The sequence below is a fragment of the Cucurbita moschata genome, unplaced genomic scaffold (genome assembly GCF_002738365.1).
Source record: "Cucurbita moschata cultivar Rifu unplaced genomic scaffold, Cmos_1.0 Cmo_Scf00007, whole genome shotgun sequence".
Lineage (NCBI taxonomy): Eukaryota > Viridiplantae > Streptophyta > Magnoliopsida > Cucurbitales > Cucurbitaceae > Cucurbita > Cucurbita moschata.
In genome coordinates, this window is record NW_019268523.1 from 964,471 (window position 1) to 988,857 (window position 24,387).

The 24,387-nt window shown below is 36.0% G+C and overlaps 4 protein-coding genes and 1 long non-coding RNA gene across 6 annotated transcripts; 3 read left to right on the forward strand and 2 right to left on the reverse strand.

The window, feature by feature from the left end:
* Nucleotides 1-11,656: 11,656 nt before the first annotated feature.
* LOC111445098 (allene oxide cyclase, chloroplastic-like) lies at nt 11,657-13,279 on the forward strand. The gene is made up of 3 exons (XM_023083328.1): nt 11,657-11,972; nt 12,056-12,177; nt 12,540-13,279. The coding sequence occupies exons 1-3, from the start codon at nt 11,753-11,755 to the stop codon at nt 12,939-12,941; spliced, it is 744 nt and encodes a 247-aa protein (XP_022939096.1). The 5' UTR covers nt 11,657-11,752; the 3' UTR covers nt 12,942-13,279.
* A 1,010-nt stretch (nt 13,280-14,289) lies between these two features.
* LOC111445097 lies at nt 14,290-17,512 on the forward strand. Of its 2 annotated transcripts, none has more exons than XM_023083326.1 (5): nt 14,290-14,935; nt 15,017-15,061; nt 15,132-15,398; nt 15,475-15,665; nt 17,009-17,512. In XM_023083326.1, the coding sequence occupies exons 1-5, from the start codon at nt 14,716-14,718 to the stop codon at nt 17,183-17,185; spliced, it is 900 nt and encodes a 299-aa protein (XP_022939094.1). In that variant the 5' UTR covers nt 14,290-14,715; the 3' UTR covers nt 17,186-17,512. The 2 variants fall into 2 exon arrangements, with proteins under 2 accessions (XP_022939094.1, XP_022939095.1); XM_023083327.1 differs by having other exon boundaries at nt 14,291-14,935; nt 15,481-15,665.
* LOC111445101 lies at nt 17,395-18,613 on the reverse strand. The gene is made up of 3 exons (XR_002710789.1): nt 18,178-18,613; nt 18,030-18,109; nt 17,395-17,467 (listed from the first exon to the last, which is right to left on the reverse strand). It is a non-coding gene; the product is annotated as an uncharacterized LOC111445101 (long non-coding RNA).
* Nucleotides 18,614-18,750: 137 nt separating this feature from the next.
* LOC111445100 (cyclin-B1-2-like) lies at nt 18,751-21,399 on the forward strand. The gene is made up of 4 exons (XM_023083330.1): nt 18,751-18,972; nt 19,971-20,071; nt 20,163-20,260; nt 21,114-21,399. The coding sequence occupies exons 1-4, from the start codon at nt 18,847-18,849 to the stop codon at nt 21,212-21,214; spliced, it is 426 nt and encodes a 141-aa protein (XP_022939098.1). The 5' UTR covers nt 18,751-18,846; the 3' UTR covers nt 21,215-21,399.
* A 307-nt stretch (nt 21,400-21,706) lies between these two features.
* On the reverse strand, nt 21,707-24,177 carry LOC111445099 (probable transmembrane ascorbate ferrireductase 2). Its single transcript, XM_023083329.1, has 4 exons — nt 23,830-24,177; nt 22,718-22,766; nt 22,219-22,418; nt 21,707-22,130 (listed from the first exon to the last, which is right to left on the reverse strand). Exons 1-4 carry the CDS (start codon nt 23,971-23,973, stop codon nt 21,825-21,827), a joined length of 699 nt encoding a protein of 232 aa, XP_022939097.1. The 5' UTR covers nt 23,974-24,177; the 3' UTR covers nt 21,707-21,824.
* Nucleotides 24,178-24,387: the final 210 nt, after the last annotated feature.

Consider the following 24,387-nt stretch of genomic DNA (forward strand, 5'->3'; position numbering starts at 1 on the left):
ATTCAAATAATCTTTTTTTTATTAGATTAATATAAATAAATATATATATATATTAGGAGATTTGTTAAAACAATTCTTTAGATAATATTTTTTAAAGTGATTTATTAAAATTATTTCGAATAAAAATGACTCCAACCAAAATATCCTCCAGAATAATGTTTCTATAGGATAGCATAACAACTCAAGCTTATAGCTAATAAATATTATCTATTTTGTCTGTTATGTATTCAGCTTCACGATTTTAAAACGTGTGTTAAGAGTAAGTTTTCACATTTTTTTTATAAGAAATGTTTTGTTTCTCTCTCCAACCAATATGGGATCTCACAAAGAACAACACGGCACAATCAGTATCTGCACCTAACCTCCACGTTGGAGAGGAGATTCAGGCAAGAAGCGAGTGTGAAATTAATACAAAAATTAACTAGTAATTAAAATTTAATTTTTTTTTTATGTGAAATTGAATGATTTAAATTAAAATATTTAAAAATATTTAAAAAATAATAATAATAAGAACAAAATGAGGGAGGCCCTCTGTTGGGGGCTGCGCTACCATTGTTTTAGATATTAGGATCGTACCATTGATTCACTTGATGGACCAAAAGACAAAAGTAAATTATTTTTAAAAAATTTATTTTTTTTATTTGAAATATAAAAACCATACTAAAGCAAGAATTCAAATTTTAAAGCTTAAGTTAGTCTCATTTAATTAATTAAGGCATATAATATTGATTAAAAAATTAGAGATTTAAATTTTTACCAAAATTTAAAATTTAATTATAAGATAATATGGGATGACATATCTGTAAAGATGCACACTGCTGATCATTTAGTTAATAATGTTAAATAATAGCGACGAAATACAAATATTTGGTTATGTAACGTTATATTTGTAAAATGAAAATTCACGAGCATGATTGAAAATTACCTTAAAGGGTAAAAAGTTGTAAAATTGTACATGTAAAAGAAGGTAGAGGGAGGGCCTAATGAAGATTTTGAGAGGGGCCAGTGGCAAACTTGAGCAGAAGAACAGTAAAAAGAGTGAAGAAAAAGGATGAAGAAGAACAGCAATCCTACTCTCCCACCTAAACTCTAACTCTACTCCACAACTGGAAGCTTTTCTCGTCTTCGTGTAACGGCCCAGATCCACTGCTAGCAGATATTGTCTTTCTTAGGCTTCCCCTCAAGGCTTTAAAACGTGTGAAGAAGGTTTCCGTCTTATAAATCCACTCCTTTTGGAGTCTATCGTCCTTACTAACACACCGCCTCGTGTCTACCCTCTATGTGAAATAGCAAAAAAGGCTGGCACATCGTTCGGTGTCTGGCTTTGATACCATTTGTAACGGCCCAAATCCACCAATAGCTGATATTGTCCTCTTTGGACTTGCTCTCAAGACTTTAAAACGCGTATGCTCGAAGAAGGTTTCCACACCCTTATAAACAGTGGTTTGTTCTCCTCCCCAACCAATGTGGAACATCACATTTCCATTTATTTTTACGGAGATTGATATGGTCCCAACGTTAAATTTATGGGGATCGAGTGCTCCATAGAAATTCTATTTTAAAAAAAATTTTAATATATAATTATGAGATCTAGTGTTGGTTGTAGAAGAGAACGAAATATTCTTAAAAATAGTGCGGGAACTTCTCCCTATGAGACTACTAGTCCAAGCCGACTATTTGCTAACCGTGAGCTTGAGCGGTTAAAATAACACGAGAAATTCTCTATTTTTGTATAGCTAACGGGGAATAATCTCGATCACGGATTAAATGGACATTAAAACAGAGAAAAAGGGAAGATTTTTATGTGGGTATTATATTGTATATAGAGCTATATGCACATGTCCTGTCTGTGCCCATAAAATTAAAGTGTTTAGGGTCCAATATTTGAAAGATTTCTTTACTTTTTAGTCCCTATATTTTGTACAAATTCGTGTCAGTGCCACTGTTTCTTCCATTCTCTCTTCACACCTCTTCAAGACCCTCTAAATTTAACCTCAAACAACTCAAAGTCGATTGCCATTTCTCTCCCTCTCTGAGTTCTGCTGCTGAAGGTGATGATGATGATGATAAGCTTTAATTTCTTCCTTTTTTTTTTTTTTTACCTCCCAACATACAGTAAAAAACTGCTCTCTTTTTTATTATTTACCCTTGAAGAACATGCATGCATGGCTTTATGAACTATTTCATGAAAAATAAACCCTTTTTTTTTCTATGGGTACAGCTCAATCTCTCAGCTAAAGCTTCAGCCACTCCTGTTTTTCACCGCAAGGTAACAGTATTTTCTATTTTTCCGATGTTTTTTACCCACATTCTTCCTTTTCCATACATTCACTGCTTTAATTTCCTGTTTATATATATATATACAAGTTTTTTTTGGATGGTAAAAAGTAAAAAAACCAAAAAGGGTAAAACCCACGAGGTTGGTGAGTTTAATTTTGTCAAACTATAATATAATCATGTAATTATTGTCTAATAATTTTCTAATTAAAGAAATCATCTCTGTTATTAAAACTAGGAAATCATTACTTTCAATTAATTTCTTTTTTTAGGAAATAAAAAATAAAAAATAAATCTGAAATAATATATTATTTTAAATCAAAGGGTATTATTTTTTAAATCAATTTTTATTTATAAATATTAGGATTTTTTTAAAAAAAATTTAAATAATATTGGCAGGCCATTAATGGATTGGACATAAATTATAAATGGGCTGTTGGAAAAGAGGTCTAGATATTAAAGCTCTGGAATATAATTAAAATATATATTAAGTGAGAAAATAAATTTATTTTCCCAAAAGGAAAAATAATAATAATAAAAGAAGACAACTAATTAATTCATCCAAAATTAAGAACTAAATTATATAAGTTATGTTTAATTATTGATTTAATTAAGGGAAACCCTAATTAAGGATTCCTTTGGAAATTGAAGGGAAATAAATAATAATAATTATAAAATTAAAAGAGAAAAATACAAGGTTGTACTAGATACAAACATAGGACCCATATAGTACGTATGTTACCTTGGATTCGTCAATATGATCTATGTTGTACTAGAAAAAAATCCAACATATTTGGCATCAAATTGTCACATGTTCTAAAATAGGAAGCAAGAACACCTCGTATTTCCTACGAGCTTGAGCAATGGCACATGATATTTAAGTCCGCTCACCTAAATGTTTGGTTGTCATACTAGGGTTGTCCCTTCTAAATCTTTCGATACACAGTGAAACTATAATTTTTACAATTGTCAGTCTCCCACCATACAAATCTCGTTCAGTAGTTTCTAATGGAGTTTTGAAACTAGCTAAGAGTCGGTTTTGAACGACTTTCGAAATGGTTAAACACGCTTTTTTGGCGTTTAGAAAGTCATTTCAAAACGACCCAGAATTTATTTTTCAGAAACTAGTTGAATCATACTGATATCACACACATCGAACGTTAGATGAGTCGAAAAATATTAGGATTCAAATAATTTTGTTCCAATACAATCTCTTTTGCTTCATTAATTACATCAAAAGGAGAAAAAATGCAGTGTCACAAAATAATTCAATCTCCCAATGCTTACATATTTATAGTTCATATAATGAACTCCTTGCATTTTCCTAGGAACCAAACAGCACAAAACCATCCATGTTTTCTGTCACTGCTCCAAGCTGATTTCAAAACACTCATGTTGGCTGCATAGGCATATCATAAACCATTCAAAACCAAATCAACTTCATAAAGATTCATCAAAGGAGAAGCAAAAAAAAAAGAACTTTATTTCAATGTATTTAGGGTTTAGCAAAGTTGATGCCCGTTCCTCGTTTTTTGTTTCTCGTTTCTCGTTTTTTGACCTAAAAATTTCATTCATATTTTTCGAAACTAGAAATAGAACCGAACCAGAGACCAAAACCTTTGTCTTCAATTGTAAGATCCTCAAAACCTTAAAAAGAACAGAAATGTTCCAATATTCAAGGCTTTTAATGATCACATAATTAGATTCCTAATACCCTATTATAATCATGCTAATCCAAGATCAAATTATAATATCAAAGCAAAAATATCATAAGAGGTTGCTTAATTTAGATTAGAAATTTAAACCCGTACCTATCAACTAAACAAGATTATCGTATGAAACAGAAAAGATCTTAATTATAGAATATCACCAACACTATCCTTAATCAAATCTTTTGAAGTTCGTAAAGCGAAAGGTTAGATGAATCCAATTCATCTTGGTTTGATATGAACGGATCTTGTTGAATGAGGGCATTTTACTCCAGAGAAAGAAGGAAGTGAAATCGAACGATTCAAATAATGATTAGATCTTACATATATAAAGTGGGATATGAAACTGTTAATGATCAAGGTGTTGATTGTTGCTGCAGGCATCCCATGGCTTTGCACAAACTTGAAATTCTGCAAACATTTCAGCTCAAGAACATTAATCCATGTTCTTCAAAATTGATTCTTAATAATTAAAAAAAAAAAAAAAAAAAAAAAAAACCTGGGAGAGAATCCATGTTGGCAATTGAACAAAACCCAGATTGTGGTTTGGCAAAAGAGTCAATATTGATGTCCCAATTTGGAGGTGGAAAATAGAAATTGTTGCAATTGTTGTAATAACACTCTCCTTTTGAAGATGTGATCATAGGAGAGGGCTTCCACATGATCCCTATGATGTTGTTTTCTTGATCCAAGTTGGCTCCGCCGCCAACGGTCGTAGCGCCTTTTGGGAAGACGGGTATGGAAGAAGAAGAGGAGGAGGGTGGCGGCGGTGGCGGTGGCGGAGGTGGCGGTGGCGGGGATCGGAATTGGCGATTCTTGCTCATGATTTTCTCCTTAGTTCTTTCCCTAGCTCTTGCTCTAGCTTTTGCCCTAGATTGTTTGGCCAAAACATCATGAAATGGAAGGGTTTTGTTTGAGGATTTGGGCAACATTATTTGGTTAGCCTCAGATTCAGAGTCAAAATTATACAAATTTTTGTTGTTTGTCAACTCTTTAATGGCTTTTTTTGACTTTGTAAGGAGCCAATCTAGGGTTTTGCTAGCTTTGTCAAACCCCAACATGTCTTGAAGATCAAAGAACTTTCTAGAAATGTCAATGGACAATCTCACTCGCCTGTCTCTCAAACCCTGAGCTGTGTAAATCTTGCTATGCCGATCTTTCTTCACACTGGCTTTTTTTGTAATTAACCCACAAGAAGAAAAACACTTCCCACCATTTTGGGACATCCTTGCTTCTTCTTCTTCTTCTTCTTCTTCTTCTTCTTCTTGTAGAAATGGACCTCCCGATCCGTGCAGCGACGGTGGATCTTGAGGGCCGATGAAGACGATGTTGGTGGGGTTCAGCTCGGGGTGGTGCGGCGGCAGCGGAGGAGGGGGAGGAGGCGGCAGGAGGTGGTGGTAAGGGGAGGGGGATGAAGGGAAGTAGTGTTGAAGAGGGAAGAGGTGGAGATTGTTGGTGGAAGAAAACATGTTTTTTTGTGTGGTTTTGGGGTAAGTTTAGGGTCTTTAGGTTTGTAATGTGAAGGTTGTGTGTAATTAAACCAACTGAGCAGCTGCTTTCACTTTAAAAGCTTGATGAAGAAATGGCATATTTTCATGTACTCATGGAACCAATATCACTACTAGTGGACTTCAAAAGACCCACCTTCTCTCTTTTCATATCAAATTAGGGTTTTTTTTTTTTTTTTGCTCTCTCTCTTATGAAAAGAATGCACCAAAAGAAGTCGCCTTTTTTTTATGGTTTGTTTTACTGTCTGGGGAGGGGAACAAAGCATTCGTGGACAATATCTACTAACTATGGGTTTGAGCTGTTCAAAATGGTACGAGAGTCGGTCTCTAGATGGTGTGCTAGTGCCTAAAAATGATATTAGAGTCAGTCACTAGAAGGTGTGTTAGCGAGGGCGCTGGGCCCTAAGGAAAGTGGATTGTGAGATCTCATATTGGTTAGAGAAGAGAACGAAACATTTCTTATAAGGGTGTGGAAATCACTTTATAAAACCTTGAGAAAAAGCTGAAAGAGGACAATATGTGGTAGCGGTGGGTTTGGGCTGTTAAAAATGGTATCAGAGCCAGTCACTGAGTGGTGTGCCAGTGAGGAAGCTGGGCTTTGAGGAGAGTGGATTGTGAGATCCCACATCAGTTGGAGGGGGGAACGAAACATTCCTTATAAGAGTGTGGAAATCACTCCCTAACGGACGCGTTTTAAAACCTTAAGAAAAAGCTCAAAGAGGATAATATCTATCGGGTTTGGGCTGTTAAAAACAGTATCAGAGCCAATCACCGGGTTGTGTGCGAGTGAGGATGCTGGCCTAAGGGGAGTGGATTGTGAGATCTCACATTGGTTGGAGAGGAGAACGAAACATTCTTTATAAGGGTGTGGAAACCTCTCTCTCTAGTAGACACGTTTTAAAACTGTAAGGTTGATGTAATGAGTCGAGATGGACAATATGTACTAACCATGGGCTCGAGGGAAGAATGATCGGAGGGTTTTTGCCATTAAATGTGGGAGCAGGGTACCAAGGCATAAAAGGGAAAACAAAACTGTTAAAAAAAGGGGAAAAAAAACCCTCTTTAGTTCAGAGATAGAATGGGGGCCTCCTCTCAGCTGTCTTCTAGGGCTTAGGATTTCTGCGAATCTCTTTCAGATTCATAGTTTAATACTTTATCAGGACGGATGTGATAAATTAGGGTTACGAGTTGGGTTGAGTTGGGTAGAGTTGAGCTATTTTACTGACTCGCTCATTATCTGAGCCGTGGGTTCAATAACCCTACTCTTTCCATTTTGCCACTCAACTCGATGGAGTTGTACAACGTTTGCCTCCTTTTGCAACCGTTTACGTGTTTACTTACTTTCTTATGCATCTGCAACTCCTGACACTCTCACAATTTTTCAAAAACCCTAGCTCATCTTCCAATTAAATATATGTTTTAACTAGTTGAGCTATGTTCATATTGGCATGTGATATCTCACTCCGTTGGCAAGGAAAACGAAGCATTCCTTACATGAGTGTGGAAATCACTCCCTACCAGACATATTTTAAAACGGGAGGGAAAACCCAGAAGGGAAAACCCAAAGAAGACAGTATTCGTTAGTTTCGGGTTTGAGTTGTTACATATGGTATCATAGCCATCCACCGAGTGGTGCGTCAGCGAGGACGCTGGGCGCTCGAGGGATGGATTGTGAGATCCCACATCAGTTGGAGAGGGAAACAAAGCATTTCTTAGAAAGGGCGGTAGGTAGTTTGGAAGTGACAGACCCGACACTTTGGGAAGAAGACAACTTACAAACTGCTATATTTTTACAACACAAATGATAGCTTCCATACATTATTACACATCCAATACAATACAATCCAAGAAGGCCAAAAAAGATAGGGCTTTCCCTATCTTAGAAGGATCTTTTTAAGTATATATTCCTAATCACTAAGGAGAATTCATTTTATTCCTTTTGAAGAACTTAGCTTTATTTGTGGACATAACAAAAATCTCGTTTACAACAGATGGAGATTGCTTTCGATATCGGTAGAAATTAGCCCTCTTTACCCGTCCCATGGACATCTCTAAATTATCTACCATAATTCTTCTTACCCAAGATCTAGAACTATTTTTGTAAGATCCCACATTAGTTGGAGAGAATAACGAAACATTCCCAGGAACCCTTTTCCTAACAAACGAGGTTGAGGACGATAATTAACGGGTCAAACCAAACAAGCAGAGGGCTTGAACTATTACAATTAGGGAGGACAAGGGACAACGTTTATATTCTTGTAAATTGAAGCCACTTTACGGTCCAGTGAACATCTCTATTCTTGACCCAGAAGTCAATTTACAGTCCTCGTAAATTGAAGATAGTTCTAGATCTCGACTAATCTCGTTCTGTGGACATCTCTATTCTCCACCCAGAAGCCACTTTATCGTAAATTCTCTTCAATAATTCTTATTAGTCAAGATCGAGAACTATCTTCAACGGTCCACGGTTTAAAAGGGTTTAGGGTTTGATTTTCAAATATTGGTATTTGTGTTAGATTGATTTAAAAGTTAGTGGGGGAATGTAGAGGTTGAATTAGTGGGGGAATAGATTTGGGTGTGGAAATGCTTCACTCACAAATCATATTCCCTTTCTCTCTCATCTAGGCCCCCCCTCCTCCCCTCTTTTAACAAAGGATCATCAACTCAAAGGTTAGAGAGAGAATGTGTGCAAGTTTTCCCATTTTGCCCTTGGTGTATAACGGTCCTTGCTGGCACACGACCCAGTGTCTGACTTCAATATCAACAAACGGTTAATCTTACATTTTAAAAGTGTGTCTGTTGAGGAGAGATTTCCACGTATTTATAAAAAAAATGTTTTGTTTTCTCTTCCAACCATTTATAATTTTCGGACATAATAATTAATTGCTAGACCTTAGACTACTTTTAATGAAACTTTGCTGGATATGACGAACGAAAATTATAAGACGAAATAATTGCCAAAGCTGCAGGTTTTTTCCTTTTGTGTTGTGGGGTTGCAATTGTTCGAATTCTTACATAAAAGACCTTTAACTTTTACGAAATTACAATATGTACCACAAATTCGTTAAAATTTCAGATTTATTGAAAGTACAAGGACCAAATAGAATAAAACTCAAAATACAGTGACCAAAGTTACTTAAAATTGTGGCAAGTAGAAGTTCATCCGTTAAAAGGTCATTTATTAGATATAAAATTAGAACCGATAAAAATCATTTCAAAATAATTTATAGACCCATTATATGTAAATTTAAAAGTTTAATAATTACTGCTTTAATTTAACCTATTAAACAATAAATTATTACGGGTAACATACATATGTTTATTATAATTATAATTATAGTTCGAGCAAAATTTAATAGATAAAATATCAATTATTATTATAAAAATAAAACTCCAGGTAATTTTTAAAATTAAAAAATAAAAAATTTGCTTTTAGAGTATGATTTTGTCGGGGTTTGTTTGGATATTTTAAGGACGGGAGCACATTCCTTGTCTAGTGGATGAATCTAGACGTGGCCACCCACAGGGGTGGATGATTAACAAAATTAATATTATTATTATTAAAAAGTATGACTTTTATGAATTAAATATCGGTAGGTCATAATATTAAGATTTAAAAATTTAATCAACGTCATAAATATTTTTATAAATTCAATGATTTATTAAATAAAAAACAATTTTGATTAATTTTGTCACTATATTTTAAATTAACAACTGTAACAGTTTAAATCCATTGCCGTCTGACTCACAGTTTTAAAACATGTATGTTAGAGAGAGATTTACATACTCTTATAAGAATGTTTTTGATATGAATGAAGAGACATTAATCATACAATATACTTCAATGAATATGTGAAGAAAATGTTGTCAAAATTATCAAAAAATGTTACAATTCATGACACATTAAAGAGGAATTAAGTTTGATTGTTATAAATTTTGGGTGGATTAGTAATTTAGATTTATTGTATTTCATTAATGTATTTTAAGACTTTTAATTTTACATAAAGGTTAATTATGGTCAGAATATTACAACTGCCTTTAATAGTTTCATTTTGAGGCCTACGTTGTATTTGTAGGTAGACTTGGAAAATATAGTAAAAGAAGCATTTGTGTTTTTCTTTAGCCAATGACTAAGTTTATTTGCAATTATACATAGTTTAGGTTGCATGTAGAATCATTCAAGCTCGACATGATCAATCTTGCTTGTGGAGTGATTCGAATCTCAAACAAGTGTTCTTGCGTTGAGATATTTGATCAACAAGAATCATTCAAGCTAGACATGATCGATCTTGCTTGCGGAGTGATTCGAATCTCAAACAAGGTCATCCGAATCTTACTCTCCTTGTAGTGATTCCTTTCCTTATCATTTGGTATCAGAGCTTCAGGCTCAAGATCGGATATATGTTTGCTTTGCGTTTCTTCAAGCTCAGTTTCGTTCTCCCCTTCAATCAATGAGATCTCATAATCCACCTTCCTTAGGGGTCTTAACGTCTTCATTGGCACACCGTCCGGTGTCTGGCTTTGATACCAGTTGTAACAACTGATACCCACGGTTAGCAAATATTGTTCGCTTTGACCCGTTACATTAATGTTATAAACCAACCTATAACAAGAAATCAAACAGTGGTGCCGCCTAGCAGCCGAGCTGACAACGCAAAGCCGGTACTCCATAGGCCTCTCGGGCTAAGCCCCACACATCGAGCATTGAGCTTTTATGGGCCTAATTGGACTTCACTTTCAATTTACTTTACTCCCTATAATATTTTAAATTAAATTACAATTTTTATTTTCATAGCCCCTCAAATTTAGACATACTTCCAATTTTGTCCAAACAATTTTAAAAAATTACAATTTAGTCCTCACTTAATATTATTTCATACCTTAATATTATTAAAAAGACGGAATATAATTAATAAAGTTTGACTAAACTACGGAAATTGAATTAAAACTATAGAGACTAAATTGAAACTTTAAAATTACTAACCGAAACCATGTCTCGAGACCAAAATTATTTATTACTCGATTTTAATTTAGGCCAAAATTAAAGGATAAAAACGTAATTTCCTAGGAAGATTAAATAATTTACTACTAATGATGTTGTTGTCTCACCTACCTCAGCAATCATATTAGAACCCTTTTAATTTATAAAAGTGAAGCAATAATTATTCTATGCCTTTCCCAATCAATACGGTCCAATTAAAAGATTAAATATTTGAATTATTTCGATCCACGTGTTATTGAACTAAAAAAATTAATTAATTAAAAAATCATATGAGTGTTATAGACAGGTAAATAATAGTACTATATTAATAAAATGACTTTTTTACGTATTATATTTGACGAATTTGTCCTTTTCTCCAGCAAAATAATAATAATAATAATAAATATCTTATCGAGTTATGTATAGTTAGTGCACCATATTTTTCTTTTAAATATGTCATCCAAAAAATCAATAACCGTTTTTTTAATGCACATGTTTATCATTTTTATTTTTTTAATGCACATGTTTATCATCATTCAAAAAAAAATCTATATATATATAGATATATATAGATTTTTTTTGTTGAGTTGTTTTTTTTAATTATTTTGATATTTTAATTCCGAATGATTTAGTGTATATACTACTCATTTATTTTCTATTGTAAAAATTATCTCATAATTAAGTGGCAATTTTTACCATTAAAATTACGAGAATTAAAGGTTAAAAAATATAAATAAATACTAAAATGTTAGAAAATAAAGAAAGTGTTGTTTATTATTATTTTTTTTTATAGATAATTTATCCGTTAAATGTTTTAAAATGTGCCGACCGTTCTTCTCTTCTAAAAAACTCTTTAAAATTTAAATTCTATAATTTTGATATTCTCACCGACAAGTGAATGGAAATTCTGGCCCACCGACCTGTTGTTTTCACACGTTATAATCCGGTCCAGTCGTTCACACCGAACCTTCCGTAGAACTGGAAGACTAATGTACCATGATTTCCAATCGCGAACTGCCACGTGTAGTCGTCGTCGGGTTGACTATTGTTGGCCGCCGTCTCCACCATTTCCACATGCGCGCCGTCCACGTCCCCGACGGCGATCAGACGCTAGAATACCCCAAAAATTATTGATTTAAAATTATTAATTAAAAACACCGAAAAATATTCTCTCTATTTAGGAATCCCAATCGCTTCGTTTTCTTCTCTCTCAGAACACTTTTTCTTCCACTTTCTCTCCATCCAAACTCCAAAATCAGAGATCGAAATCGTCGTCCATGGCAACTTTGCGAGCAGTTTCCAACTCTGTGCGATTATCCTGCGCGAGTCCGACTAATTCCTCTGTTAATCGGCCTGTTTCCGTCAAGCTTCCTGGTCAATTGTTCACTCAGAGCTCCAAGCTCTTCTCCGCCCCGAAGAAGAATCTGAGTTTCTCCACATCTGGAAGATCGTTCTCTTGCCGTAGTCAGGGCAGTGCCTCTGATTCTCCTAATCCGAGTGAGTTCTTAGGTTTTTTCAATGAATCGACATTTGTTTTGGAGGATCTGTGTGGATTTTGATCGTTTCTTTGATTTCCGTAGGTAAAGTTCAGGAACTATATGTTTATGAAATCAACGAGAGAGATCGTCAAAGTCCTGCATATCTTAGGTTAAGCCAGAAGAATACGAATGCGCTTGGCGATCTGGTTCCCTTTACGAACAAAGTAAGTGAGCTTTATGATCTGTTTATCTTGTTTTCTATGTTTTGATTTTGAATTCACTGAATCAATTTTCATTCTGGAGTATTTTCTATATGTAGTGTAGTCTATAGGAATCGCAATTTTCCGAGAAGAAAATCTGAACAGAATGCTTAGATTCATATGAGAGCTAGTATTTTTATTTCGTCGGAAGATTTTTCTTAGTGAATATCAATCTCACTTAGCGCCATCGAAAAGCGAGGATTTCTCTGCTTAGTCTCTGAATTAATGTCCTTGTTCTTCGTGGAAGATTCCCGATGGTCAAGCAAGAAAAAGTAGAAAGAAGCACGTTCATAATAGTTTATTAATTTTTTTTTAATAAATTACAGCTATACACCGGAGACCTACAAAAACGGGTAGGGATAACGGCAGGGTTATGCATATTGGTGCAAAACAAACCGGAGATGAAAGGTGACCATTACGAGGCCATCTACAGCTTTTACTTTGGGGATTACGGTCACATAGCGGTGCAGGGGCCTTACCTCACCTATGAGGACACGTACCTGGCTGTGACTGGTGGGTCAGGGATTTTCGAAGGTGTGAGGGGTCAGGTTAAGCTGCAGCAGATCATATTCCCTTTCAAACTCTTCTATACCTTCTACTTGAGGGACATTGGGGACTTGCCGGCCGAACTTGTTGTAAAGCCCACCGAGCCCAGCCCAGCTGCTGAGCCCACCGCAAATGCCAAGGCTTGCCACCCTCATGCCACCATCTCTGGTTTCACCGACTAGGGTTGGGTTACTGAATCGAACCCGGTCAGCTTGGGTGGTGGTTTCCTTTGTCTATTTTGTAAACCAATCTTTTTTTTTTCTTAGTTCCACGGCATATAGGATCGGAGATCCTCGGACCTCTTAATCTGTTGAATTATGGTCGTTGATAATCATACACTCGTGTTTTAATGCTCTCGTGGTTTTCAAAATCAAGAAATCATACCCTTCCCATCGACTTTGTTGGAGCACAAAGGTGTGATTTGTAATGTTGTAGACTATCGAGAGTGTTCAATATAGAGGTTGTAATTTATAATTGCCCTTTTATTTAGAGTCTAATAAAGCCCTTCGGTTTAATTTTATTGAGTTTCATACTTAATTTAGGTGCAAATGTTTGCTTAATCCACCACCATTGGTGTAGGAAACTTCTCTATTTATAATCAAATAAATTACAAGAATATGAAGATGGTAATAAATAAAAAGAACAATATATGAGATAATAAATTAAATATCTAGATATTTGCCTGTAATAAAATATAAAATATGATATATATGATAAATTATAATTTAATATTAAATATCTTTTAACATTCATCTTGTTGGTTCGAGTAGTTGGTTGCACTTAAAAGGGTGACTCATTATGGTAATATTACACTTTAGCCCCTCAAGTAATTGTTAATTGACATTTGACGCTCCCTACAACTTATCCAATGCACGTCAAGCCCATGATGGATGATACATCATTATTTTATTTATTTATTTATTTACTTATTATTATATTTTTAAATAGAGAAAATGCCTAGGAGGAAAATGGCAGCATAGTGGATGAATAAATAAATATTTACAATTATTTCATGAAATTAATTTTTAATTCAAGACAAGACCATATTAGTTCATTATTTTATAAAAATTATTTAGAATATTGGAAAATAAAAAAAAAAAGAGAGAAAAAAAAAACTGTGATTTTGATGAAACCAAGGTAGGCAATGCACAAGAAACGAAAAATGGAGAAAGATAATGATGAGATAAACACTGAAGCGGGACCTCTCTACCCCTACCTTCTACACTACCACTCCATCTCCTCCAATGTCATGGACACATATCTTCATTGTAAATAAAATTCCATTTTTTAAAAATATCGAATACTATCTATTAAAAAAAAAAGTTTAAGAACTCGTTACACAATTTATAAGGTTTATAGCTCGTATAGAGATAAAGTTACCCGAAAAGATACCCATTAACCAAGAACAATGAGCAATTTTCTTTAAGAATTCTTCACTGTATCCTCATTCCATCCGTCTTGGTTTCTAGACACATCTGCACCAAACCGAAAAAAGCAAAATTTTCAAAATCAACAACATAATCATATGAACAATAAAATGGGGGCGAGCATTGATCATGACATGACATGATATAAACGTGACATAAAGTAACATAAGCATCAAAATTAAAACTAAAACTATTTAGGAAGGAAAACCCCATTAACAAAGTGACAATGCATGGGAAACACTTTAAGCTATACAACAACTTAGTGCAAAACCCATTGTTTGAAACAGAATGCTAACAATAAAGACCAATAATCGAGACTGTAAATTGTTGAAATGGACTTGTTTTGTCTTGCAAATAAAGAACTTAGCAATTCTGGCTGTGACAGAGATGATTCTTCAGCCTTTATAGACATGGAATAACAATTAGAATGTGTACATAAAACAAACATAAGAAAATATTTAGCCTTATAAAGCACAGAGAAGAGTGATATTAGTAAGCTAGTAGTTCCTCATTTCTTGAAGGCCTTAGAATGGAGCAGTTCCATTATGGTTCACAGAGAAGAGAAGAACCAGACGACTTAAATTTGAGAGAGTGGGCAGTAAGGGCAAGGATGAAGTGTGAGAACACAAATTCCAGAAGGTTTTCAGGGTCATATCTAAGAAGCTTTAGGGAAGAAGATGGGAGATCCTTCAGATCAAACATAACCATCTCCAGCACTGCTTCTTCCCCAGGCTACTACTCCATGAGAGGTACTCTCTCTGTTTTGTGGTTCATATCAGTTTTGACTCTCATATCATCTCATCTTTTGTTTCTTGATTTCTTCTTTGCAGATGAAATTGACCCATCAACCTACTCATTCACTACCGCTCTCAAAGGTAAGACATGTTTGAAAAGGAGTTGCCTGTCTTTGTTTTGAGATTGTGATAGAAAAGGGTTTTTGTGCAGCATTACAATCCAGGTCGAATTATAATAGTTGGGAAAGCTTGTCACCGCCAGAAGGGCTTGCTTTGAACTCAAAGTGGTATGAAGCAGAGAAATATATTTGCAATCCTCTCTCAGGGGAGGTTCCAATGGAGTGTTTATCTGCTAAGTCACTAAGCGCAAGGTCATTCAGAAATTCAAGAACCAGAATCACCATGTCTGCTCCTTTAGTTTATTCCACAAATTCCACACAACTCCAGGAAAGGCCAATTACTTTTACACAAATTCCAGGTACCATTTTCTTGCCTTTTTTGTTCCTTTTTTCTTGTAATGTGCTTTGAAAGGTTTCTCAAGTTCATTGTTTAAGATGTAGAAAAGAAAGTGGAAGGGATGACTAAGGATGTGGGAACTCAAAGCACACCGCCTGATAGAAGCTCAACAAGTCCTAGCCCTGCTTCCACGCCTCCCATTAAAGAGAGGTCGTTAAAGGATTGTGGGAAAGAAGAAACTGGTTCATCTAATTCTTATTCCATTCCCAGAAAGAAATCAGAGAAAGTGGTACGTACATTCTTTGATCTTTCAAATGATAATCATGATTAAGTAGAGGGAAGATTCAAACAAATCCAACTAATTAAGAAATCTAGGGAGAAATTTTAGTCTCATTCTCTTCCTCGTTGATTGTGCATTTCTACAAAAAGGGTCGTCAAGATTAGGCTTGACTGATTCAGATCGATGTTCTAACAAGATGGAGAAGTGTACGATTAAAATTGGGACCACGCTCTTCACATATTCCTGTAGGGCTCTGAACAAGAATATATCAGTATCAGGAGCAAAGCCAATTTCACAAAACATACTTCCAAACTTCCCAACAGTAGTAATCACGACTCTCCACAATGTTATGATATTGTCCACTTTAAGCATAAGCTCTAGTGGCTTTGCTTTTGATTTCCCAAGAAGCCTCGTACCAATGGAGATGTATTTCTTAGTTATAAACTCATGATCATCCCTTAAATTAGCTAATTTGGGACTCTCTCCCAACAATCCTCGACACCATCCACCGAAAACTCTGGTACATTTCACTTAACAATCCCACTTACCCAACCGTCCCCACGCTCCTTGCTTTATTGTGGAGCCCATCGAGATTCTTTCCTGCAAAATTCAAAATGGGCTCTCACAGTTTCTGCTGCTTTATGTTGAAAATTCTGCTTTTTTTCTCTCTTTCTGGAAAAAATGGTTATGCATTTGAAGGATATGGTCAAATGCCTAAAATAACGTAACAAAAAATGTCTCAGAATCATTGCATCTGTCATTCATAAAACATCCACATGCTTGTACCTCAATATCTGTTGGTATAATCTCAAAATAAGTCCACAGGTGAAAAGGCCGGGATTCAAGGGAAACACTAGAAGTGAAAAGAAACAAAAGAAGTAGAACGAAAAAACAGTTCTCAAAGGTTATCGTTGAGCACGAGAAGTTGTTAGGAATCACGACTCTCTTCCACAATGGTATGATATTGTCCATTTTGAGCATAAGCTCTCGTGGCTTTACTTTGGGCTTTCCCAAAAAACCTCATACGTATAAACCCATGATCATCCCCTAAATTAGTCAACGTGGGACTCCCTCCCACGTAGATTTTGTCTCACTGGTATAATTGAACTGTGATTCAACTACTGCCCTTAACATTGTTTGGCTAATCTTCTCATTTAAGGCATAAATTTTTATTCCAACACAGAGATATTGCATCTTAAACCCCAGTTGTTAAAGTAAAGTTTGAGGCATTTTCTACAAACGCCCATGAGGAAATGTTTACAGATGACAATGCCTAAAGTAGCAAATAAAAGAGATATCCCATTGTGTTCAGATATTCATACAGAACAGTGATGAGTGTAATATGAGTGCAGGTGAGAAGTAAAGCAAGCAAAGAAAAGGAGATGCCAAAAGGAGAAAAGGAAGATAGAAACAGTACAAAGGAGCAAACGTGGAGGCAAGGTGGGTGCCTGTCATGGATGAGAACAAGACAGAGGGATAAACACAAAACAAGAAAGAACAACTTTTTACCTCATTTGAAAGGGTGCTGAAAAGTTCTGAGGAAATGGGAAAAGGAAAGGAGATTCGCTTTGTGTTTCATTTTCAGGCATATTTTTGCAGGTGTTAGGGAGGGGGTTTGTGTTTGCGCTAAGAAATTAAGAGCAATCATGTAGAAGGACCTCAGGCCTGCCTGCCTGCCTGCGTAGAAAGGTTAAGGCTTTTAGTTTTGGGGTTCTCTGCTTTAGTGTTGATATCATTTCTTGTTTATTGGGATGGTGAAAGTTGGGAGCAGCTTTACCTTCTCACTTCACGTGCATGCCTTTGTAGTAGACCTTCAGACAAACAAAGCTTTTAATAACTCGGACTACTAATTTCATTACCTTTCAGGTAGTTACTAACAAATGAAGCTGCTATCAATTCAAAATCCAATTCTAATACTATAATCATACGTCAAACAACATTTTCAGTTATCTATATACACACACATACACATACACATACGTATTCGAAATAAAAAATATGCAAAACCTGTTTATTCACGGCACGATGAAAAGAATCTTATCAATGCCATAATGACAAAATATGAGATCTCACGTTGGTTGGATAGAGGAATGAAACATTCCTTATAAGGATCTGTAAACCTCTCCCTAGTAAACGCATTTTAAAGTCGTGAGGTTGACAGCGATACATAACGAGCCAAAACAGACAATATTTACTAGCGGTGGACTTGAGTGGTTACACGATAGGATATATGTAATGGAACTTTCATGTGGACTTGACCCTGGAGTGGAGAGAATATATAGAACGCAAAAGAACATAAGAACACATTTTCTATGGCTACACACATTTTGTATACTAAATGAAACCACAATATGTAGCAGAATTTGATTATACCATATCCTTTATCATGGTGAAGCACCGGGAATAGTGTTTAGAAATAAGCCGGACTTCATACAGAGCATTCTCTCCCTTCCCTGCAAGAGTTTCAATGAAATTCTCAGTTAACAATGTAATGATAAATTATGTAATGCATTAAGCTCACCGACTTCTGCAGTGATCCCTGGCCCAAGTCGAATCGCTTCCCTCCGTTTTGGGCCGCACATTTCTCTCCTAAATATTCAAATTACAATTCTGTTCCGAATGGGATTATCAACACAAGCACTCCCAAAAGAGATATATTTTACTGCATATTTACAAGAATTCACAAATTCCAATCCAAGTGCTACCTAGTCAATACTCACAAGAATTCATAGCCATATAGAGTCAGAAACATTCTTTCGCAAGCGAGACTTCCTCATCGGAGGGTTTTGCTTTGTCCGGCGAGGCTGATCGGAAGACGGCTGAGTAGAATCATAGAATCAGCGGCTCTAGCCGAGAATGTGATAGCTAGTCGCCGAGACTTCTGCAAAATGAATCAATAACTTGGCTCTCCCAATCAAATGGCCACCGCCAGGAACGGAAGTTGTGCGGTAATATTCCCCGCTTTTTTTTTAATTTTTTTTTTAATTCGTAATTTTCTACCGAAAATAAAATTGAAAAGAATTCAAAATAAATTATGATTATTTTGTCAATATTCAAAATTTTCTTCCAAGTCACGGCGTTTTGTATAAATACCAATACTTTACCAATTTTCTGTAGGCAGAGGCACGGCGGGCTCGCGCGACTTGCAGAACAAGTTTAAAAAGTTTTCTTGAGCGAAGGGAAAACGAAAATGGAGTCTTCGAAGGCCATTCCCCATGAAATCGGAGGGATCCAGAATGATGCCCTTCGATTTGGGCTCCAAGGCGTGAAGAGCGATCTCGTTGGATCTCATCCTGTTGAATCCATCTATGAAACTGTAATTTCCCCTCTTCCTTCTCTCTCAGTTTTTTCAATCTAAGTTGTCTCACTTGGTTTCTATATCGCTTCGGCTGTTTAGTAATTGCCATTAGACAAGATAATCTGGGTTCGATGGAGCTGATGAACCACTTGTTTGTTTAAGTTACTCGGATTAGAAACTTGTAGCTTCATGTTTTACTTCCTGTTTTTTGCTCAAATTTCTCGTTGTACTCCCTTATTTTGAAATTTTTGGGGTCTGGTTTTATCAATTGTTGTAAAATGGTGCTGAGAATTTCATTTCAGAGTGATTTATCTAGTGTCCCATTTGACCTCTGTATAGAAAAAAGTATGAGATTCCACTTCGGTTGGAGAGGGGAACGAAATATTCTTTATAAGGATGTAGAAACCTCTCCCTAGTAGATGCGTTTCAAAACCGTGAGACCAACGGCGATACATAATGAACCAAAAGAGGACAATATCTGCTAGCAGTGACTTTGGATTGTTACTAATGGGATTAGAGCTGGACACTGAATTGAGAGGTCCAGGAGAAGGGAACAAGTGTCAAGGACGCTGGGTCTCGAAAGGAGTGGATTGTGAGATCCCACATCGGTTGAAGAGGGGAACGAAACATTCTTTGTAAGGGTGTGGAAACCTCTCCTTAGTAGACGAGTTTCAAAATTGTGAGGCCAACGACGATACGTAATGAGCCAAAGAGAACAATATCTGCTAGCAGTGGCCTTGGATTCGTTACAAATGGGATTAGAGCTAGACACGGTGAATTGAGAGGTCCTGGAGAAGGGAACAAGTGCCAGTGAGGATGCTGGATCCCAAAAGGGGTGGATTGTGAGATCCCACATCGGTTGAAAAGGGGAACGATGCATTCTTTGTAAGGGTGTGAAAACCTCTCCCTAATAGACACGTTTTAAAATGGATGAACCACAATACATTCCTTTGAATACTTGGGATGAAAAACAAGCTTGATCTCGTTGGTTAAATTAATTTTTTTTCTTGATATAGACGAGAAGAACAGAAGAAGAGATGAAAAGGAAAATTCTGGTGAATACATATGGATCTGCTTTTCCATTGAAGATGGATTTTGAGAGGCAAATTCTTTCTCGGTAAGGCCACTCTTCTTGTATTGATGCTGTATCTCTCTTGGTGTGTTCTAAGTTGGAGCACTTGTTTATTTTAACTTAAAAACTATTGCAGATTTCAAAGGCCTCCAGGACCTATTCCATCTTCAATGTTGGGTTTGGAGGCTCTTACTGGAAGCTTGGATGACTTTGGCTTTGAAGATTATCTAAATGGTAAAATAAATCCATATAACTCATCTGATTCTGTTCTCTATTATACATTTTCATCATTAGGTAGAGCTTTTTCATTGCCTTAAATATTTCTTTTGAGCGTAATGAGTTTTTTTAGGACTCTTATTAAGTCACCCAAGTGTCTACATGGTTGAGGAAAGGGAAGGGGGGACCGAGTGATGTAAATGTGTAAGGGTCGAAATCCATAGTCGGGTATGTATGTGTTGTGTGATTCTGCGGGGGTGTCACAATCGCACTCTTGCGGCTACGGGACAGTGATTGTGCGACACTTGTTCTAATTTGGCGAACAAGTCAGCCGTGAGAAATTCTAACTTTGTAGACTATGACAGCGTATTCTAGAGCCTCAAGTCATGTTTAAGAGAAATATATTGGAAAACGTGAGTGGGGAAATACGTTGAAAACAATTTGAAAGAAAACAATGTTATAAACTAAAAGCGATTAGGCACGACTTTGATAGCATGATTAGTCATATCCCTCTATAGTATATTTCGCGGCATTTTAGCCTTGGCGGGTGTAGACATGATTTTGGTGATCGGTCATACACTCTCAGGTTGACACAACATGAAAGAGTAAAGATATCTAAGATGAAAGCATGCAAAAGGGGTTTGGAATGGACATGCAGTCATGGACAAAACGTCTTGGACAAGCATGACCGGGACATCCGACATAAGGAGGATGAATTGCTTTGGCCATTTTTTCGCACTTCTTTTTCACTTTGACTTAACATAATGAATCTCAATTGTGCAGTCCATCTGTTGCTTAAAATACACATTTTAGATAATAGTCTCTGCCAGTGTTAATCTATACACCTTGTTTATGTGAATGTGATTTGCAGACCCAAGGGAATCTGAATCTTTGAGGCCATTGGACATGCACCATGGAATGGAAGTCCGCCTTGGCCTGTCCAAGGGACCAGTTTGCCCAAGTTTCATATAATATCATCTCAATTTCATTGTTGGCCTCAGTTTGCCCATGATTTTGTTGACCTCTGTTTGTTTGTTGGTCAGCACCATCTTTGCTTCCTGTGAGCCAAACTATGAGTTTCATAGCCAACATCATCTGTTTGTTATCCCAACTTTTTATCTGATTTCTTATAAATAGATACCTTTGGCTTCAGTTCTTGATAGTGTTGTGATTTTGGGGATTTGTGATTGTGATTATTTGGATTTTTATGATTTTTTACAATGAGATCGGTAAAATTTGTTTAGATTCGCAAGGGGAGAATGATACCATAGGCATGTTAGAAAGTGATTACAAAATAGTTAAAAGATCACTTCGATCACTCCAAAATATGTTTTTAATCATTCAAAATCAATTCAACTTTGATTCTCAATGATTAAAAATATGTTTCGGTTTGAGTCTAATAAAACTAATTTTAATCATTTTAAAATCACTCCCGATTCCTCTCCAATGCGATCTTTCCGTTTAAGTATGAATCATTTTACTCAATTACAAATAAAGGCAAGTTTCATTTTGATGAGAAGTCCATACACAGTGCAAGTACTTGTTCCATTTCAACTATGAACCAGCATATAACGTTTTCATCCTACTCTGCTGGCCCTCTGTAAACGTCACCTTTGTCGTTCGACCGAGCGATAACCGCAAGAACTACGAGGCCACCCAAAACAACAACGACGATACCCAATGAATTTATCAGCAAAGCCTCATTAGAATAGCGTAATATTACCTTACTGGTTTGAAGAAAGGTAGCCTTTTCCAACAATCCAGTAACAGTTGTAGCAATGCAAAGGCCATATATGTAAACGCCAAAGAAAACATGCCATGGCAACAGAGTAGCTCTGCTGTTTCTTGAGCCACCTGGGTACCAAAAGGTTACAAATCCTGCACCCCACTGTCCAAATGGAGCCACCCTAATTAATTAGAATCACGTAGCTCAACAAAAAGATAAAACATAGCAGCGGATATTACGATTTACGAACCTGGATGCCAAACAAAAAGACAGAAACTAAGCCCAACCATGAATGTAGACTGTAAAAGTTGTCGATGCCCTTGTCATTGTGGAACTTCAAGGCAGCCCATACGCCAATCAGGCTTAAAAACAATGCAACAAACTGGAGTGCAAGATGAACTAGTTTCCTGAAGTTCTTGGTTCCTGAAACTGTCTTGTATGCTAACATGGCTGCATCAATATATCTAAGCAGGGTGAACAAAACCATTGAGAGCACCGGCGTGCTACGAAAATAACTCGAACTCGAGTTCGCGAATGATTTCAGAATACAAATCTCAAGAACATACCTTTAGTTGGGATGTAATTTCATAATCTATAACAAAGCAGTATTATATTTTCACATAATCTACATATGTATTCAAATTGCCAGTATAGAACATCGCATTAAAATCACTGTCCAGGAAGAACGAAAAATTATGTAAACTAATGCTTCAAGCCATAATTTCAATCCAAAGAAGAAAGATATTTACCTTCACCATTTAGAAGAATAAGTCCAATCACCATAAGAACAGGATGAACCTACAAAACAAGAGCAACTTCACCAAATAAACGCGGAAGGAAAAGGAAAAATGAGAATTAAAAGGTAATGTTTCAATTATGTAAAGCATATAGGATTTATTCAGAGCATGTAAAGAAAGAATTCTATGTTGCATTAGCTCTCATCTTATTGAGCTGACGACAAATTCAGAGCACCGCTTGCTGACACGACAAGATTTCCATATGGCTACTCAATAATCATCCCCAAATTTATCACCAATTATCCAAACTCTAGAAAGTATAGATTCAATTCCTCTAGGCGTGCATCATCAATGAGTTTAGAGCATATTGATTTTCACGACAGCAAACAGCCTTTACAGACTGAGGTAAGCATGGTTCTTGGTAGTTGCTATATGTCACGATATTCTTGTACAAAGTGTGTGTTGCATATAGGTCATGCTTGTCTAGGACGTGTTGTCTATGACCGCATGCCCATTCCAAACCACTTTTACAATGCTTTCATCTTAGATAGGCCTTTACTATTTTATGTTGTGTCCATACGGGGTGGGGAGTATGACCCGGTCACAAAAATAATGTTTATACCCGTAAAATACTCTAAAGTATAGGGGATGTTACTAGTTGTCAATTGTTCATACCCGGGTTATATGCTATCAAAGTCGTCGTTGTTGCCTACTCGCTTTTAGCTTATAAGATTGGGTTCTTTACAATTGTTTTCAATATATTTTCTCACTCGCGTTTTCAAAAATATTTCTCTTAAACGTGACTCGAAACTCGAGCATACGCCGATATTATCTACAAAATCAGAATTTCACACAGCTGACTTGTTCGCTAGGTTAGACCAAGTGCAGCACAATCGCAGTCTCGCTGCCGCAAAAGTGCGATTATGATACTATAGACGATGATATCGTCACCTAATTTTGTTCCATACATCTCTATTGGTGAGAAAACAGATGGCGCGGAATTAATTTCAAACAAACAAAATCAACGATCTCAAGCCTATCAAACATGCGAATCAATTTATAAAAAAAAAACGGTAAAAGAATATGAAAAATAATTTCTGAATAAAGATGAAGTAGCGAATTACATTGAAGATGAGATCCTTTTTGTCTGAGCTAAGTGCCAAACCTCCACGGAAATGCAAGGTCCAAATGAACACAAGAGCTGCCACAACCATCCCGAGCACTCTGACAGCCATGAAAATCGGGAACTGAACAGCGGGAACCGCCATTGGTTCTTCAGCAGAAGATACAGCAGAGGAAAGAATAAGAATACTAGGATCTTCACCGGTGGAAATCGTGGCCAACTTCGAGGTAACTTTCAGCTGATCGAATGGAGTTTCAGGCGTGGATCTCCTTCATCGCCATGGGAGGGAAGGAATTTAAATTTAAGCTTAATTTTAGTAAAGAATATTTCAAGGTTAGGGAGAGGGTTTTTCCTTGACTAAGCTTTGCTTTGGAATCACGGAATTTTGATTTATTTTTTTAAAATCAAATTAGAATATAGAAAAGTTGAAACGTTAAATTATAAATATAATCAAGGATTTTTATTTTTATTTTTAAACAATTTTTTTAGTGAGTTATTCTATTAATTAATTAATTATATACCATTAAATTACCATTTTTTATTATTATAAACTAATATA